This window comes from Varroa jacobsoni, unplaced genomic scaffold (genome assembly GCF_002532875.2).
Source record: "Varroa jacobsoni isolate VJ856 unplaced genomic scaffold, vjacob_1.0 scaffold_326, whole genome shotgun sequence".
In the NCBI taxonomy this organism is placed as follows: Eukaryota; Metazoa; Arthropoda; class Arachnida; order Mesostigmata; family Varroidae; genus Varroa; species Varroa jacobsoni.
The window spans coordinates 32,089-50,749 of record NW_019213228.1 but is presented as its reverse complement, the minus strand read 5'-3'; the positions used below and the strand labels follow the sequence as shown (position 1 = coordinate 50,749).

General features: G+C 40.7%; 2 protein-coding genes and 1 long non-coding RNA gene across 4 annotated transcripts; all 3 read right to left on the bottom strand.

The window, feature by feature from the left end:
• Positions 1–1,823: 1,823 nt before the first annotated feature.
• LOC147753644 (uncharacterized) lies at positions 1,824–2,876 on the bottom strand. The gene is made up of 2 exons (XR_015310572.1): positions 2,784–2,876; positions 1,824–2,407 (listed from the first exon to the last, which is right to left on the bottom strand). It is a non-coding gene; the product is annotated as an uncharacterized LOC147753644 (long non-coding RNA).
• Positions 2,877–7,071: 4,195 nt separating this feature from the next.
• LOC147753643 (uncharacterized) lies at positions 7,072–10,502 on the bottom strand. The gene is made up of 2 exons (XM_086967867.1): positions 9,757–10,502; positions 7,072–8,577 (listed from the first exon to the last, which is right to left on the bottom strand). The coding sequence occupies exon 1, from the start codon at positions 10,500–10,502 to the stop codon at positions 9,765–9,767; it is 738 nt and encodes a 245-aa protein (XP_086823993.1). The 3' UTR covers positions 7,072–8,577; positions 9,757–9,764.
• On the bottom strand, positions 7,072–17,426 carry LOC111259380 (uncharacterized). Of its 2 annotated transcripts, none has more exons than XM_086967866.1 (11): positions 16,332–17,426; positions 14,858–15,019; positions 14,456–14,589; positions 14,199–14,336; positions 13,936–14,068; positions 13,039–13,205; positions 12,457–12,612; positions 11,923–12,195; positions 11,645–11,784; positions 11,192–11,452; positions 7,072–10,645 (listed from the first exon to the last, which is right to left on the bottom strand). In XM_086967866.1, exons 1-11 carry the CDS (start codon positions 16,341–16,343, stop codon positions 10,587–10,589), a joined length of 1,635 nt encoding a protein of 544 aa, XP_086823992.1. In that variant the 5' UTR covers positions 16,344–17,426; the 3' UTR covers positions 7,072–10,586. The 2 variants fall into 2 exon arrangements, with proteins under 2 accessions (XP_086823992.1, XP_022687082.1); XM_022831347.2 differs by lacking the exon at positions 16,332–17,426 and adding an exon at positions 15,639–16,324.
• Between the last annotated feature and the right edge of the window lie 1,235 nt (positions 17,427–18,661).

The following is an 18,661-nucleotide window of genomic DNA, read 5'->3' as shown; positions in this document are numbered from 1 at the left end:
TTTCAAGCTAAAAATACCTAAAAGGAAAGCTTTGAGCGAACTGAGAAGCTTCAAGAAAAACAAACGTTGAGTTGAAATATCATTGCGCGATTTGGTTCTAAGCTGTTTTGACAATCAGAAAGATAGTGCTACATGTCCACTAAATCGGATAGAGGCTACTTTGAAATAAATAATTACGGTTTGGCTGAGGTATAATAAAGGGCCAAATTGTCGATACATTTTCGGCTCAGTTGGTACAAAGAGCGCACTTCGAAAGACTTTTTTTTTGACAGAAGCCATTTGTCTATAATCTGTTAGTACAAAGTATTTGATTTTTTCGCAGAATTTTCATAATTCAGGTGTCGCTCAAGTACGACCTACGCGAATTTTCCTGCGGAGAATACCCGTTTTTGACACAGATAACTTCTAAATCCGTATCGCAGCTAAGTGGAAAGGTTGTTGAGTCTCATTTTAGGCAATTCTATATATAAATGTATATATAAGAATGTATAGTGGGCGGATGATGTTAAAACTTTCGCGTGTAGACTTTTGAATAACGAATGTATAAAATAATGTATCAGGTTTGGACATGCCTTTTAAATACTGCAATGTTAAACTCGCTCAACAACATGGTTCTTTGGCATAATATTTTTCATGTGGGATAAAACTAATCATGCGCTTCTAGTAGGAATACCGTAAAGTAAAAGGTACACTATACGCGTGTAGTCCTGCGATCGGCAGTACCATCTAACTGTCAGAGAAAACATGTAAACATTGATATGATTTAACGGCTCTTAGCGTAAGGATATTTTTAGACTCAGTCATCCATTGCCGCAGCGATTTCGCGATCAAAGAAGGTATGCTCTTAGAAATGGACGATTTTAAAAGCTTAGGGGAAATCATTTCCAGAATTATGGCCAATTATAGCGTGAACGTTTTACGTACCTTTATCATTTTTTCGTGGTATTTTTAGCAGTACCTAGTATTCCGAAATTTAGCAGATTCCAGACGATGGCTTGAGGTGATTTGAGTGATTAAAGCTTTTTGAGGCACATCAGCGTTGGCTACGTATATACCTGCGTAGCAATAATTGATTTGTTCCGTTGAGTGAGAACTCACACGTTTTCTGAACAGATTCATGCAGTCGCATTTGGAGTCCTGTGAAGGTGCACGCAGGCGAATATTCCCTTAATTGGCTGGCTTCTATATTGTTCCGCGTAAAGCTGTACGTTCACCACTCTCGTAGCGTAATGCCACTAGATGTATTCATGGTAATTATCATCAACAAACGCATCGTAACTACTATGCTATAACGCTTTCTTTATTTTTAATCTCTTTGTGAACGATTTCTAGTGCAATCGGTTCGTGCAGAGGCTTCATGTTTGCTATATGTAACTGAATGCGATTTCAGATCTGACGAGAAGAAAGAATAAGCATTTTATATACAACTTATGATTTAGATCCTTTTAGCCAAAGTATTTTAGAAAATCTATAATATTGTATCTCGGTTATGTACAGCTCAAACATCAGCAAATATAATCTTTCTCGAAGGCCGTTTACATACGCACTGTATTCAAAAACGTGTAGCTTAACGTGTCAGTGAGGAAGAATTTTCCAGTGCCCCAAATGATACATCATATGATATTTTGCTTATTAGCAATTGGGGTTCCTTTGAGGCGAGATGGGTATGGGTCTTGGGTACCCGGCATTATCGTCTGTGTACACGTCATAGTGTCAGTAATACGGTTAGGTCAGTAATATGGTAAAGTAGAAAATCATGTAATAAAAATATTTTGTTGGGGGGGGGGGGGGGTAGAAGGCTTTTTGGTCAGAATAAGAAAGCATTTTTAATTTTCATTTATGAGTTGTTACCTATATCACCTCAGGATATAGAAAATACCACCAGTTCGGTCCTTTCAAATAGAGTACGTAGTACAATCCGTATAGGTGATCCGATTGAATTTAAACTAAATTAAATGCGAAAACACATAAAATTTGTATGTGCATAGGGCCATTCATATCCTCACTCGGGTGTCCAGTCGCAAAACAGAGCCATTAATCGGGTTTCTTTTAAGAGGAACGAGTACCACTTTCAGCTTGTAGGGGTGTTCTACGTGTCGAACCAGCATTCCGATCGGAGCGAACTTGAAAGGCAAAATGAAGCGACAACGGTAAAAGTTCCTCATTAAATTGAACGTTTTTTTCAACGTTACACACGTTCGCAGAGAGCGTATCAGGTAGTCTTCGTTTATGTGAGGTCGAATTTCATTTTGTGGTTAAAGTAGCTCTTTGAACCTTCAAAGGGCCCTAGCTTCCATCTCGAGCGTTTTTCCAACTTCGCATTTCCTTGTTTCGCAAAGCCGACTTCTTCGTGCCGTCGTCGCATCTCGTATATGATCATATCCTGTCCGGCAGTAACCGCTCACTACTGTAATTAAGATATATATGTTGTCATGTATGTGGATAAATGAGCGTGAAATGCTCCTGCAGTCATGACTAGGGAAAACTATGCTCTACAAACTTTTAATGTTAACCTAATTAAATTAGATGTCGTCGGATCAATTTGTGAAGAAGCAGGACCCAGCGTATGATATCATAATCAGTCGAAGGGCATGACAGATATAAACAGAATTTCAGTATGATACTACATGTCTGCCATTTTCTTGCTGTATCGAAAATTTCTAATTATACTGCTCAAATCGCGCTAGAATCTTGCTGAGATCTGTTCTGCTGCGCTAACACAACGCCGACTAAACAAAATCTAGATATGTTAAAGTTGCGTATTAGATGGTATTGATACGTACGGATTATTACCGATAACGAAATTGAATGGCTCTTGCCACCCCCGACAGATGTGGCACAGGACAGCACTAGAATTTGCAACATCCGCCCAGTCTGACCCATGATCGTTCGAAGTAATTTATTCACACATCGCTTTTCGCATACCGCACTACAGATACACATCAGACAGTAGTTAACAATGACCTTCGAATCAGATCTTCGAATCTGGCACAAAAGCGAGTTCCCGTGACCGGTTTGAGTTCGGGCGCGGAATCCGGACTTCTCACTACGGTTATTGTACTAATCTGCTATAACTGGCTTTGCTGACTCACTGCAGTGTCTTTTTGCAGTTCTCTAACCTGTTCAGTAAACCACTGTCTTTTATTAGAGTCGTTGTGGTACTTGTTTTCTAATTTCAGTACCTTATGGCAGCAATCCAATGGTGATATTGTTTTCGTTATCTAACTTTATTTGTTTAGTTGCTCGACCGCCGTGTTCTAATTGCTTTTTACACTATAGCACGTTTCTTATGTCCCCGCATTAATTAGTGCAGGTTACTCTTTGCATTTAGGCCATTACTATCCATCGTTAGCCGACTGGGCAACTGGATCCGTCAATCGTAGGATAAGTCACGCTAATTTTTAGAAATTCTTGTAAACATTTGGGTTCCGGAAAAATAGAGCCGGCAAGCTCTGCATTTTGTTAAGACAATGATATTCTGCAGAAATTAGAAACTGCAGAAATGTGTGTAAAAGATTCTGTATCTATATACGAACTTCTTTCTGCTTCAGAGTTTGAAATTTGTGTTAGTAAGTAAGTTTAGTTAGAACACACAGGATGTTCAGGTTGAGCTAAGATATATAAGCTTCCTACATTGAATAGTTTTTGCAATTTCAAACTCGAACTACAATAACTAACAATAATATTGTTAGTTATTGTAGGTCTACAAAACCGGCTTTTCTAAGAAATATTTTCTAGAAAACATTCTAGAAACCTGGAACAGGCAATTCTCATCTAAAGTATATTGATTCGTTTAACTGTCTAGACCTACAAAATATTTCACTTTTTACGGTTAAAATACATTACCGGAGAAAGCGGCCCAAAGACGGTTTTGTTGCTACCGTTCCGGAAATTCACCTTCGTGATGAATAATTAATTACAGGTGAAGTTTAATAGTAACTTCACCCATCTTATTGCGGAAGCCGAACACGTGAACGGCCATGATATTACCAAAGAATTGAACATCCACTACGAAACAGTTTTACAAGAAAACGCGCTAGAAAACTTCATGTCTGGATGCTACTCAGATTGACGCAAAAGAATCTTTTGGATAATGTTTCCTTATGCAAGACTCTGCCGAAACGTACCGGAATCAGTTTTATTTTGGTTTACCAATTTCAATTTGGTTTTAATAAGAAAAGTTGTCCTCCTGCGGCAATACCAGACCACATACATCTTTAATTACGTGGCAAAAATTGAAAGAACATACAACTGCCGTATAACCCGAATATTACACCACCCGAATAGCTTCTGAAAACCAACTCAAGTTGAAACTAAAATGTTACAGAAACTGAAACACTTCAGTTTCAATGGAGGGATGTAAAAATCACTTGTTACAATTTTTTGTCCAGAAGTTCCGTAAATATAAAATCGCTGCGTCACCAGAGAAATAACAAAAGTCCCTAAATCAAAATCAGACCTATATTTAATTTTTAGCATTATATAATTTTAAATCATCTTTATGGTATTATGGTTAGAACCGTTTTATTAAATGGCTGTTAACAGGGGTTCGTGAAGGGTGTAGAAAGTTGTGCTATTACGTTTTTTTTTTTTTCAATAAAACTCCAAATTACTTTTAAGCTCTAACGAATGACCATACTTTCGTTTCTACTTTAATGGCAACCCATATACTGATGGAGCTATTTACGTCCATCTCGTTGATAATAACAGCGGCCACAGACCTAAACCGGCAGCTCCTGCCTTACGGCTATATATTCTCTTTGCTATAGGTAGTATTCAAGTATCTCTCGACGAAGAGTAATGGAGACCTTTTACGAGTGATCCTCTTACGAGGATGGCTTTTTAGTGATCCATTCTATTCATCATTTCTAAAGCAATCTTTTTCTTTATAAATACATTTTAACTTCGTAGCGTGATGAACGGGAACATTTTATTTCACTCTAGGCTCATACATAGATGTTGTCGTTGAAAAAGTGCATTTACTTTATTTGGTTTTTTACCGAAATAAGAGCACTGGAACTGGGCCGGGATGGACGGTTCGGGACGGGACGGACTACTCGGAGTGGTTTGATAGGCGCAACAACTAACTGCATCTTGAAACTGAACGATGTATTTTGCCCAGTTGGTCATTGGAGATTAAAGACAGCATGAAAGCACGTTTGAGGAAGGGAAGCAATTTGTGAATTGCTTGGCCGGCCAGATAAACGGCTGTCGTATAACATCTCTACTCGATGGTATTACTCAAAAGTAGGAGTCTGGGTGGCCCTCAACTTGAGTGGAAAGTACAAAATAACACGGGTTCTTACTGTTTCTCAGTATCATCTTGCCTGGCGTTGAACAATGCTCAGAAGTAACGATAGATTCCTACACAGAGTAGTTACAGATGACAAAAGTTGGTACTTTTATGTGAGTATGAAAGCAAAGAAGAGAATAAATAACGACAAGAGATGCCGCTAACTCGTACCAGAAAACATTAGGTTATCCCAGAGAAAAAAAAACCTGTAGAACAGAGAAGGGTTACTCCGTTCCACGGCAATGCCGGGCCGCACGTGGCAATCTAGTTAAAGTTGTCCTGTAAGCATTTTGTTTTTGGCACGCACCATATGCTCGAAAGCCCGCATCGGCGTATTACTACTCTTTTTTGCGACAACTGGCGCATAAAATTCCTTGTAGAAATTTCCACACCGTAGAGGATCCTGAAACTATTACTGATCATTACATATCAGATCTAGCAATTTTCGTCGATACGAAATCAGATTGAGCTTGAGAGTTGGCACAGCAGTGCAACAACACGTCCACGACATGTTGTTTCTAGAATTTAAATACAACGCTGTCTGTCTTGTTCGGTAAAAACACCGTGGACCATTATTTTTCGAGCAAGGCAATATATTGTAGGAAAACTGATCCGTACGACACTGGTTAACGATAATGGCACGGTGCCTTATATAAATACCCTAACGAATAACAGCCAACAGGTGCTCCAATTCAAACATGCGGTCACTGGACGGCCTAGGCCTGATCCTACCACGGAGTGTATGCAGTAACAATATGCACTAAATTTTGCAGTTATTCAGCGATCAACGAGTTTTGTCGAGCACTTTCATGTTTGTGCTACAACGCTATGCTAGTCTAGGCGTACTAATGACTTTCATAGTAAACCGTAGAACTGTGTACATTTCAAAGTGCTAATATTGCTACTAATAATTTTCTTGGCCGGTTCAGTAACTGCTTCACAGTTTAATTACTATAAAAGCGATGCTTAAGTTCCGTGAGGACTAGGCCTCTTGTGAACTAGAGGCACGGCAGGACGTGTGTTAGAGTTGTCAAGAGAAAGGTCCTTAGCCCTTTTTTTGATTTTCATTTTAAAGGTGCAGAGTTGAAAAATCATGTGCGATATGCAATTACGCAATAAAGTTGTTACTTACGTTGGCGCAAGTTGAAAACTATAATTTTCATACCTTCGTCTACTGAACAAGTCTAACACCTACTGAAGTTCTTACGGTTGTCAGTATACCTTGTATTTTTTATCTATTATGTTTTATAATTTAATATTAATAATGAAAATTAGTGCAACGAACATGTATGTCAACGCTTCCCAAAGCTTGCCTATATATATTAAATATGCTTGCGTGGTCCCTCGATGGTCAGCCTATTTTGCTGTCAGCGACTCTCAGAGAACGCTGTCAGTTGTACATAGATTCAGACGCGGAACTTTAAACGGGCAAATTTAATGGTTTTTTCGAAGTCCCTAATCATATCGAAACGCTTATACATCGCTATCGAAACTTTACCGAAAATGTACATTTAATTACTGAAACAATACTTGTTTCTCAGGACTAGATCGGATATTACGGTAATAGATATCCTACTTAACACGAGAAATCTCCCAGTACTCTATTATCGAATAAATCTGAAGTAAACAAGTAAGTATACTACGTTGTTTTTTTCTAGGGATCTAATTATGTAAGGTGTACATCGTGCATACCGACCGTATGTAGCGTTTAAAGATCAGGTATATTGAAAGTCATATTAGTTGGCTGCGGCTAGAAACGGGTAATCATAACATTTGAATCGCCGAATACAGTAAGTAATACTGACTTTTATTAAACGTTCTTTTCAGCGGTATTTAAATAATATAGTTATAAACTTTTACCGATATAATAACACTATTTTCTTAGTAATACTCATATATACAAAACTCACTGGTACGCAAAGGAAAGCACGTTCAAGTTTGTTTTTATGGTTACTAGTAGTACCACATACATTACCAATGTCTGATGATAACTTGTTTCTAAAAATAAATATACACGACTCGCATTCAGAATGTTGCTCCTAATCAATAATACTCTAGAAACCTACGGGGATTTTCAATGCTTATCGGGCGATTGCTTTACTCAACTCAAATCGCTTCTTAGCAAGTTAATTGATAAGAAAAAGTTAGGCCAAACACAGAGCTAGGTATGCATGTTCACTGTATATATATACTGCTTTCGTTCCATACCGTGCTTATATGTCTTCTACAGTTATGTTTATGGTTTTCTTCCCGCTTTCCCACCAGTTGTTATTGGTTGTTTTATCATTTACCACCAGCTAAAGACCACTGTTTCGCTGCCTATATAGTGTGTGTGTGTGTATATATATATATATATATATATATATATATATATAAATTATATACAGAATTCTAACTAATACTATTATTATCCGTACTGTACTTGTTGTTAGTAACCCAGTGAAACCACGACGAGCGGTTTTTCTATAGTTTTCTGTCATTGTTCGTCGGGTGACGACACCTTGCGGCGCCGGCCACAACCTCCAGATAAGATTCTTATTCGATACGGTTTGTGTATATCTGTTTGTGAGTGACAGGCACCCCTGGCCTCTCTACAACTGCATAGTGATACTCTTGGTCCAGAGATATACATTATACACGCTAGAATTGAACTCATCGCCATCATCGCGTACAGGTCTGGTCAGGCAATGCGACTTCCCCGGTGCACCATCTTTTTGCAGTAGCTGTTGGAATGTCGAATCGATAGCTTTTCTCTATTGTATCTATGGAGGCAATTGCTCCTTTCTCATACAGCGTCTGTTTGCTGGCTCTCTGACCTTCTGCCGTTGGCTTATTCCGGTTTTTATCATTACTGCTACTGCGTATTGTATTGCACTTTATGTACAAGTATATTATTTTGGTAAAGAATGTACGCGGACGTCAATACGCTGCAGGACATATTTACGCAGTCAGCGTTGTAATGACTGGGGCAAGCCGACCGACTGTATATTGTTATCGGCCCCAGCTAAATCGGATTTCTTCTTTAAGTCTAGAAAGTATCAGTGGCTTCGTCTGAACGGCACGACTTTCGCTTTACGGATGTACTTGTGTATCCATAATTGTATTCGCTAATTGCCTCCCTACGTTCAGCATTTTCCCGACGTGACGATACTTCCGACATCTTTGGCTGGTGTGGTTTTCGACTTCCGTGGCAGCCTCTCGTATGGGTGTGAGCTTCTGTGCGATTGCAGTTGACATTCCCATTGCGGAGTTGTGCAGAGTTACGACAGACTCCCAATGCCTCTCTATCCGACGGCCATAAAAAATTACAATGCCCATTTTATGATTGACTTTCGAGAATGTAGTTTTTCATCAAATTACTAAGAACGCTACTATTATCATGCCTGATGTATCATAATAGTAAACTGTCATCATTATTTCATGTCCGAGAAATTGACAAAAAGCAAATAGCCAGCTTCTTAGATGCCCTTGACATAAACTAGTACTGTTTATAATTATATAATAATTATTATCAAGTGTTATTGTATATTATCAAGTAGCTTATGGAAAGCATTCAGAAAAGGACAACTTTGCTATGGTGGGTCCATGCGGCAAAACTACAGTTAACACTGAAAGGGCAAAAGAATAAGCCTGATAGGTGACAACACAGAGCTCATTCTTTGTCCAAGACTGCAAAGAAAAATAAGTAGGATAGTCAACGTTCATATCAGTGCAGGTAACTTGTTGACTTGTTCTTTGGTTTTGTGCGAGTGGGAAGTTCGTTCCGACGCCGACTTTGTCCAATCTCGTAACTTAGTAGTTGTCGACTACCACAACCAAATTATAATCAAACACTTTTGTCGAATTTCTATCCGTATGCCCCATTAACTTCTGGTGTCCTTAATGATAGACAAAATTGTGACCGTCAATTAGTCGTAGTGTTTAACTGTGCCACGATCCAAATAACGTTTACATAAGCTTCGTCTCCGTTAAGAAATCGAACTTAGTCTGGACGTTATACATCGTAGCGTACATTAGGCAAAAATCTGGTAGCAAAGCGATGCGTTTCCTTTATTATTTAAAACAAAACCCGCACATAACTTTACCAAAAACCATCTTATCTTTGGCCGTCTCGTTCTAAGCGACAAATGCCGCCTTTCCATCAAAGCCCGCAGTAGACCGAGCGATGATGCCCTCCTTTCCCTCCTAATCGTTCAGTGAGGCAGTACTAAAGGCGCAAGTTAACATCTAACTAGCGGTTTGTTTGCTTGCGAACCCTCCAGCACTTGTGTTGCAGTATAGGTGGCGATTTTGATCTACCGCAGTACTACGTCATCTTAGCATATAGAGATGGTTTTATGTGCTTAATGCTGTCTCAGACGTACGGACAGCAGCTGACCATTTTGAAACGGGCCACATGGTGACTGTATGGTTACCGTGTATTGCTTTCGTCGTCTAATAGGAAGGCACAAGCCGAGCTTTACCTTTTGTTTTACTCGAACACGTAACAATAGGGTGCTCGCTCATATGTGGATAGTGATGAGAGTGAAGTAAGTGGCGTAGAGGCTGATTCGCCCCCACTAGACAGCGAGTGCTTTAAGGTCGAGTACATGTGCGTGTCTTGTTGCTGCTGCTGCTGCTGCTGCTGCTGCTGTTGCTGATGCTGCTGTTGGGGGCTAAGCGTGACATAAGCGTGCTGCACAGTGTTGTGATCATTGTACGCACTTTCACCAAAATCGCCAGTCTGCTCATATATTGCCTCCTCAGTTTGATCGTAAACATTTGATCCCATGGGATTTCTGCTAGTGCCAAGATGACACGGTGATGGTTTGGACTCGACACTCGCTGTCGTTGAATCAGTAAGTTGATGATACTGCTTATTTCCAAACCGGGGTGTTAAGGGTACACCTCGTAGTGGGCACAATGAACCCGGAGTGACGGCAGCTCTAACTGCTAGTTGACCTGAATTTACTATCGTGATCTGATGTCGTTGACCAGCGTCATCAGGAAGAGCAGACGAACGTGACGGAAACACGTGCGGTCGTCCAAATGGTCTTGGCAGTCTGCTCAGAGGTGCACGCTGACCACCTATTGTAGTGCTCATACGGTGGTTTTCGAATGACGATACGTGGCCACCCAATATAGGTGCATCATGTGTATCGAGTGTCGAGATACGCGGACGCAACGTAGTTGAATAATTTGCATCCAAGTTAGCAAAGGTTGACCCCATGGCGTGTTGGTGAACGTCTTGCTGGCTGCTTTGCGGGCTAAGAGTGGAGACGGCAGATGTTATTGATCTCCGAGAGTCCTCGGGTCACAACTCTGTAACGGGTATCAATCGAACCGGAGCATTGCGTTGAAGATGGTAAATGCCTGCAATGAAACAATCATGCAAAAATAATTTCTACGAATTCAAACACTATAAGTGCACATATATTGGAAATGCGAACGATACTTTAAGGACTTCATACTTTAAGAAGGAAAAAGTTCTTAAAAGAAAGGATTAATTAGTGCACTAAGTGCTCTATACGATTGATATATCGTGTATCCTTCACATGCATATGTTCACAAGGCCTGCATGAGTAGAACGACATAGTTCGAGCTAGCCGTTTGTTGACCTGGTCAAGTAGCAATGGCAAAATTTTTTAAAAATCTATTCGCCAAAGGAAAGAATCATGGAAGTACTATATAATCCTCGGCAGAAGTTAACACTCACAGATAGCTAATAGACAGCTTTATTCAAGTTCTAAAAAGTATTTTTAGGCGATTACTCTTGTCTCAGTATTAGGAGCTGGCTTCAACACGAGTCGCTCGATATCATTAGAGCCGAGTTGTACCCAATAAAAGGCATTCATAGACCATGCTACGACGTAGCACTTAATTCGAGTGTGTGTATATATAAGATACAACCCTACGAACCATCATAATCGTCGCCTGGCACCATATATGTCTTCTCCAAGTACTGATGTTTTGTACTGCCATTGTGTACGGGCGCAGTTTTGTCCTTGCTACGCAGACACGGCAGCCAAGCGGGAAGACGATGATGCCTCCAGTACAAGAATGTGATGATGCCAACTGATACTAATAAGGCTAGTATCACCAATGGAACAATGACTGAAAGGAAGAGTGACGACATTCCGCACTCGAAGGCTATCGCTGGCAGCTCATAAAGCTTACGACCTTCAAGTGTTAAAACATCGAAAATAGATCGAACAGAATCAGCCGCCGGAAATTTATAGTCTCGAAGTTAACGTGAACCAAACTAGGACATGATATATATGTAACTGACCGTTATGATACTAATTTATACTATATAGATACTGTGTTATGATACTAATTACTAGGATTATTACCGCTATGAACGAGGTTCACCTGTAAACTTCGTAGGCTCAGCACAGCTGATATGTATGGTCTCATTGTCAAGCGGACCAGGCCTTTCGTTTGCTGGTTTGCCTGTAGAGTTAAGGTACTCTATCGTCAGATCACGAAGCCAGCTCAGCGAACAGTCGCATCTGAAATATTGAAACAGTTTTTGCCGTTGCAAACATTAACGCCTAAAGAAAAAGTAGTAGCAGACGATTTTTGGCTAAATGTTCAAGGTCAATTTATTTAGTTTCGCTTAAACTATGCATGTAGATAGTGGCACTTACTTGAAAGGATTATCGCGAAAGTCGACGCGCTTGAGAAGATACCAGGACATGAAGCCTGCATCAATGCTACGGAGGCCGCTCTCTCGAAAAGAAATTATTTGCAGTTTTCCCAGACTGCGGAACATTTTCGAGTCTAGAACCTTCAAATTCACATTTGACTCAAGTCGAATTTCGCGGATGTCGCTATTGCCCGCAAATGTATCGGCGTGAATCGAACGAAGTTCTTGAGATGAGGATATGGACAAGTTGCTCAAATTTGGTACATGTGATAAGCTGTAGAAAGACATAGCAAACCATTGAGAAAACGGTCTTGGTAAGGTACTTCGAATATTGGCGCGTTTTTCAAACGGCTGTGCACCTAAAGGTACAGATCCATCTATGAATACAGTGTCGAACGATTCCTCCTACACGCACATTCTAGTATAGTTGTCCCGTAAAGCTTTTTGAGACTCCGTTGTTTGTGCCTTCTTCGCTGTGTACTTATAGGAATCAATTAATAACATAAATAGGGCTCTATTTCAGCTGATCAGTTACCTTCTGGCAGTAAGTATTTGAATCGGATTGGCGTCAAAAATGAGTGTTTCAAGTTTAGCCGGTAGAGGACGCGGAATTGTGGAGAAGCGGTTCGACGAGATGTCTAAGAACGTCGCGGATGAATTATAAAGGAATGACGTATTTGACAGGTCGCAACTGAAACGTTCGAATGTAACGGAGCACGTAGATCATTTTTTTAGATCATCATTTTGCTGATACGTTAAAATGTACGTAACCCGTAATATACTATGAGGGTCGGGAGCATTGACTCTGTTCACTCATCTATGTGCATATATATATATATATATATGAACCGTAGTATTCAGAGTAGTAGTCGTAGATCAAGAAGCCAACTGCAAAGTATTTCAATTTTTATCTTCGTTAGATTACTAGCAATTTAAGTGATACGATTATCTCGTAGAAGTACGAGAGAAAAATTTATAGACTGTTCTATCGCCAATGACGAGCTTCAGCTAGTTCCCGTAAGCCAATTTCAAATCAGAAATTATCATACATTATTGCCATCTAGAGAATTGTCAAGTTTACTTAGAATAGTTTGACCGTCGGCAGCTTGGTACGAACCGTTCAAGACGCAGGGTCTTCACGTCAGGTAGCACTCCGGCCGGAATATCTCCAAAGCTATTAAAAGACAGGTCAAGATAATTAAGTAGCCGAAGTTTTGTCAATGAGGTTGGAACCGTGATAAATTTGTTGTCCTTCAGATTGAGCCGTTGCAGTTTCGTGAGTCCCTGCAAACAAATGAATTATGACATCGTACAAACTGGTTTCCATCACCGCAAGCTGTTTAATGATAAATATAACGGGTAACTAGGCACATGAATATGATTACGAGTCCGCTGTAGATGAAGATTTTAACAAGTCTGCATTCTCGTTAATATTATTGGTAAAGGCCGGTAACATCTGGTTCGGTGTGGGTCGAAGTCAAACATCTATACCGACATAGAGACACGAAGTTAGAAAGTAGAACGGCACCACCGCATGAGAAGTCGCCATGATATTTCTTCGTCGGCGTATTAAGTGCACTAGAATTCTTTTCCTTTGGGCACTTCCTTACTCTTTTCTGTGGGCAACGGAACGGTCGGCCACAGTATAAGTCAGCCTATACGAAGATAGATCCAGGCCTCTTCATGGCCATGGAGCTAATTTTGAACAAGCCAAATGGACTTCGCTTTAAAGAGCGATCATGAAAGTTTACGTCTTGAAGTGTTTCGGATTTTCTCGGATTGCTACAATAGAGCGAATCAATGATTTGAAAATCACCGTTGCAGGGAACCATTGAATTGTCATGTTGGTACTATCTGAGATTGACAACTGTAATAACGCATAGGTTTAGAAAACCCATTCGAGATTACGAATTTTATTGGGTTTTTTTTTAGTATTTTGTTTCTCTGGCACCTGATTTCGGATATATAAGTAAATACGACTAATCACTTTTGTCAACCCAAATTCTAGTATTACCTGTAGTGATCCTTGGCTCAATTCGCTAAGGCTGTTTTCCGAAAGATCGAGTTCTACCAGTGACGAGTTGATGAACGTCTGCTTCTCAATACTGGTGATATGGTTTTTAGCGATGTCGAGCCTCGTCAAGGACCTTAACAGTGGAATAATAGATATCGAATTATTATCTATTGTGTACGTGGGCCATTTTAAAGATCTCATTATGTAGTTTGATGCTTTACCTGCGCTAGATCCAAAACGCCATGAATAGAAAATTCATTTACCTCAAACCGGCCAAATCGCTCCTCCGTAAAGATGTGAATTTGTTCTCTCGTACAATTACGACGCTGAGATTATGCAAATTAGAGAGTGGCTCTCCAAGCGCTGTCAAGAAGTTCCGCGTTAGGTCCAAATGGCGCATTCTGAAAAAGTATAAACTTGTACAGTTTTTTTCTTTATGTCACTATTTAATTCAGTGTTTTCGTATATGTATATTTTTTAAGTTTTAAATTTCGTGTAAGTTGTACAAATTCTCACTTACCTCACGTAGACGTCAATGTTAGAAACTGATTTGATACGTGAGTTTACCAACTTAAGTTGAACCAAGCCAGGATTTAATACATGTGGAACATAGTCAAACTCTTGATCCGAACAGTCAACGACGATATCGCCGTCCTGGTAGGTCCACCGGGACACATGAAATACAGTATATAAGCACAAGTCGATCTATTTTGTTAGACACTATCGTAAAGGAACTTACATTGAGCTAAGGAACCACGCTAAACCAGGGAACCAGAATGGACATCTACGAAACAATTATTGTAAGGTCATAAACGACCAGCACAATTATCAACCAGACTACAGCATTTTAAAAAACGATAAATTTCAGATTCTCTAGTCTCAGATATGTTATTATTACGCCTGCCGAGCGGAAAATAGATACCTGAGTATACGGCGGACACGGTAGTTTTAAAGGCGAATTGGAGGCCGATGAGGCTATCCCTAAAATAGTTGTGAAGAGTACAATGAGCTGCCATCGTCGTTGCGCCAGAGGCCGGCAGACGTCCACCGGGAAACCATCGGGAGGACGCCACCGAGACATCAACTGTGAAATCGTATAGGGGAAAAGGCGGCGTTAGACAATCATCGACCCGGAATTAACAGACACTAAGACACGCAACCAGTAAATAACACTAAAAAACGCTATGACCAGTAAATATTTGCGGTGCAAACAAACAAACTATTGCCGTGAAAGGATGACCTTTCTGTTACATTAATGGCTGTATATAAAACATGCGTAGATTAACAATAAATATACAATTACGACATGAATATGCCCCTGCGGTAGTCTAACGTTATTTTTTAATGACTCGATGTATCTAAGACGTCATTTGATTTCATCATTTTTCTATCAGGTTTATTTAGAATGCTTTGAAAATTGATCGGTAATAATAATAATAATAAGAAATTTGCTTTGCAGACATTCCGCGTTACAACCGTAGCACCGCGTCTACTCTAGTAGCACTTATAGCTTCTGCGACACAAATTCAGGCTTTCGTTCGTTATCGAGCCGTTATAACCACGAATTTCAGTTTGCGCTCATGTTGCTTGATTAATCCTGGAAATTGCGCAGGAACAATTTCAGAGAAGCCAGACGTAAAGAAGGCCGAACCTCTAGAAAGGTGCAACATATATCGAAACGTAGACGCGACGAGCGCTTTTACCTGACGCACTGGTAGAGCCTAGTTAAAGCAGTAGATACATTTACAACATGGCGAAGACGATAATGAGGCCGGTCAAAACAATATGAAATCAAGGTACTGCAAACGAAGGCCAGCAGCTTTGATACTTTAGAGATACAAAAATCGTGCTCTCTCATTGTCGCTAGCGACTTTCGAATGGATTGCAATGTAGCCTTTCTCCCTTGCATGCAGTGTGCACGTGTGCACTGGCTGGAAGGGAGAAATGGGATGTTGTGCGTGCGCAACGCATAAGAACACGTTCGATTTCAACATAGAGTGACTTTATAACGAACAATAGCGTTCTTATAGTGAACAAGATGTTTAATCTTCTATGCAGCTTACATAAATTATTAGCGCGTTATCATAACAACTGATAGAACTTGACTTACTAATCATTTATTAGAGGGACCAAAACCGATTGAAAGTAGCTCTCTCAACATGGAACTCGTTCAAGTTTTTCGGTGTTAAATCACAATGTACCGAATAGCTGTGCATAAAAAAGGTATAGAAATGCAACATGCCAAGAGGATTTCACTTAGCGATAGTATCTGCAACAGAATTAACTATCTAGCCCACGAAAGGCTAGCAAAGAGTTCCGTACAACAGTACAGTTACTTAAATCATATGCGTCCAGCTCGAGATGTACACGAAGACCTATATCTAATGGTTACTTACGATAGCCCTCATGCTGATGGTGATGTTTATAGATTACATCACATCTGAAAGAGCAGTAATAAACAATACGTTAATAGAAGTTAACAGTATGGCCAATAGACTAAACATTTTACATACAAATCAATAACAGACAGCACAGGTAGATCCTTTATTATTTTGTAATATTTGCTTGTTAGCTTAGACTGCGACAGGTCTGTTATTATCATAAACAGTGGAACGGTGATTCACCGTTCATATGCGTTTTCTGAAAATCTGTGTTCGAATAAAATACTTCATAGGACACGTAGGTCTTTGGGTACTCTATTCGGTAACCTATTGACAGCGGCAAATCGCACATGGCATGAGCAGCCGAAATTAGCAGTTGAACGTTGTTTCCTGGTTTCAAAAAGTCCACCTGTCAATGTCTGCAGTGACCATTTAACATAAATTGCAGTATTCAATTAGGTCATATCTATTTCCTTTAGTTCCGACTACTGGGGTATATTTCAGTCATCAATCCGATACCATAGCTGCTTGCGCATTCAGTTCCCCCGAGTACGAATCTTGACCACTTCTCTAAGCCATTTTCTTTCGTTTATCCCAGTAGAACGTTGCCAGGCCAAACCCTGCGACTGAAATTCCATATCACTTTTTCCGAGCGCCTTCGTTCCAGTTCCCCCTCCCCCGTTTCTTCTCGTCTCCAGATTTCGGCAGTCAGTACACTTTCCGACGCAAAAAACAAGTTTTGTTCTCTTTCAATCCCCAAGACTGCCATTGTGCGGCAGTGTCCTGCCAATGGCACAAAGGCCAATGGACCACGCCAACGAGTGAGTAGGCGGTCAGTTCGAAGGAGAACAGAACAGCAACGGCAAGGCAGCAGCTGTACGTTCGAGTAGTCATCTTGTCCTAATCTTTTCAGTTTTTTGCTGTGCACACAAACTTCTCACCTATTTGTGTCTATAGATAAAAGCGAAGTTTGTGTTCATCGTATGGCCGTACTGCTCTTAGTGACTGCATCGCCCCGCCTGCTTGTTGTCGATAGATGTCAGACGATCGCTCGATACTTACGCGTTTGCCCGCTCGCTGTTGTTGACGGTGGTGCAGTAAGACTCAACGAGCCCCTTGGGGTCGTTACTTTGTTAAAATGGCCACTCAGCCCCAGGGCCGAGGCCTTTCTTCCGCCTACGTTGCCACACAATCCCATTGGTCTCGAAAGGTGATGCCGCTGCGCCGCCGCCACCACCACCGTTGTGGCGGCTGCTGCTGTTGCAAATCGGCTAAAATCATACCGGTCGGCTAACCCACGTTTGACCCGCTTTTATCTTCATACATCTGCGCAGATTGGTTGGCGGACGAGACATATACGCCGCATTCAAGCGCCGATCCTAACCGACTGCCGGCGTATTCTCCCCCTGCCACTTTTCCATTCATTCGTTTCTCTCATTCAGCAGCCACACGACCATCTGATCGATGATGATGGCGATGATCATGTTGATAGCGACAGTGGTGATATTCCCGTTGGTCCTGGTATTAGACGTCGCTCTGCTGCTGCTACACCAAGTGATAATGATGATACCTATGATAATGATTAAAACGCCTTTTATCGCGACAAACCCTCCTGTCTGTGACGATGGGGGGGGGGGGGGTACTTTGCGAGAGAATGAAACGAGTAATGTTGCTTTGACAGGCTTCTTGATCTAATTTCGCCGTTCATTCGTTCGTTGCCATATAGAGGGCGTATAGAGCTGGCGTTGCGCCTTGTCTACTCTTTGATTTACTAGAACCGTGATATCAGTACAGTCGTTGTCGGTATGATGTATGGCCTTTGTTGGCCTTTTCGAGCAGTTCTCCTATTAATATATATACGGGTACACAAATCCGATCATGCAAGGCTTACAGGGGCTGCCATTTGTACATCTGTGTATGTGTACTTGTATTGAGGTAGTCTTTTTTATCGTGCTAACGCTCCAGATTCTCGTCACCATTTGTATCATATACATAGGAATAGATCAAAGATGAAACAAACTTTATCAGTTGAACTAACGCCGAATGTGGAAGTATTCGTCAATGAGGGCAGCAGGATCTCTGTAACGTATAAATATATAATACCGCCCCTGTTTGGTCGGTGCATATAGAAGCTCTTAAAGAGAGAAAACAGCGAGCAGACAAAGAGATTGTGAGTTGGGATTGCGACCCAATGGATAGTGGGCTTACCGCACACTGGATGGGGCCCATTCGGGAAGCGGGATGCATATGAAAAGGAACGGAGTGAATGCCGGCCTTTAGCCCTTACAAGAGACTATAATAGACAAAGTGACCAAATACCTGTACACCACTTCATAGAAATTTAC

What these genes read in the sequence shown, in the direction of transcription:
- LOC147753643 (XM_086967867.1), bottom strand. Translation starts at nt 10,502, where the DNA reads ATGGGGTCAACCTTTGCTAACTTGGATGCAAATTATTCAACTACGTTG.
- LOC111259380 (XM_086967866.1), bottom strand. An exon ending in AAGACCCTGCGTCTTGAACG is followed by an intron (nt 12,613 to 13,038) that starts GTTCGTACCAAG and finishes CGAACGTTTCAG; the next exon opens with TTGCGACCTGTCAAATACGT. An exon ending in TGAGCCTACGAAGTTTACAG is followed by an intron (nt 11,453 to 11,644) that starts GTGAACCTCGTT and finishes TAACACTTGAAG; the next exon opens with GTCGTAAGCTTTATGAGCTG.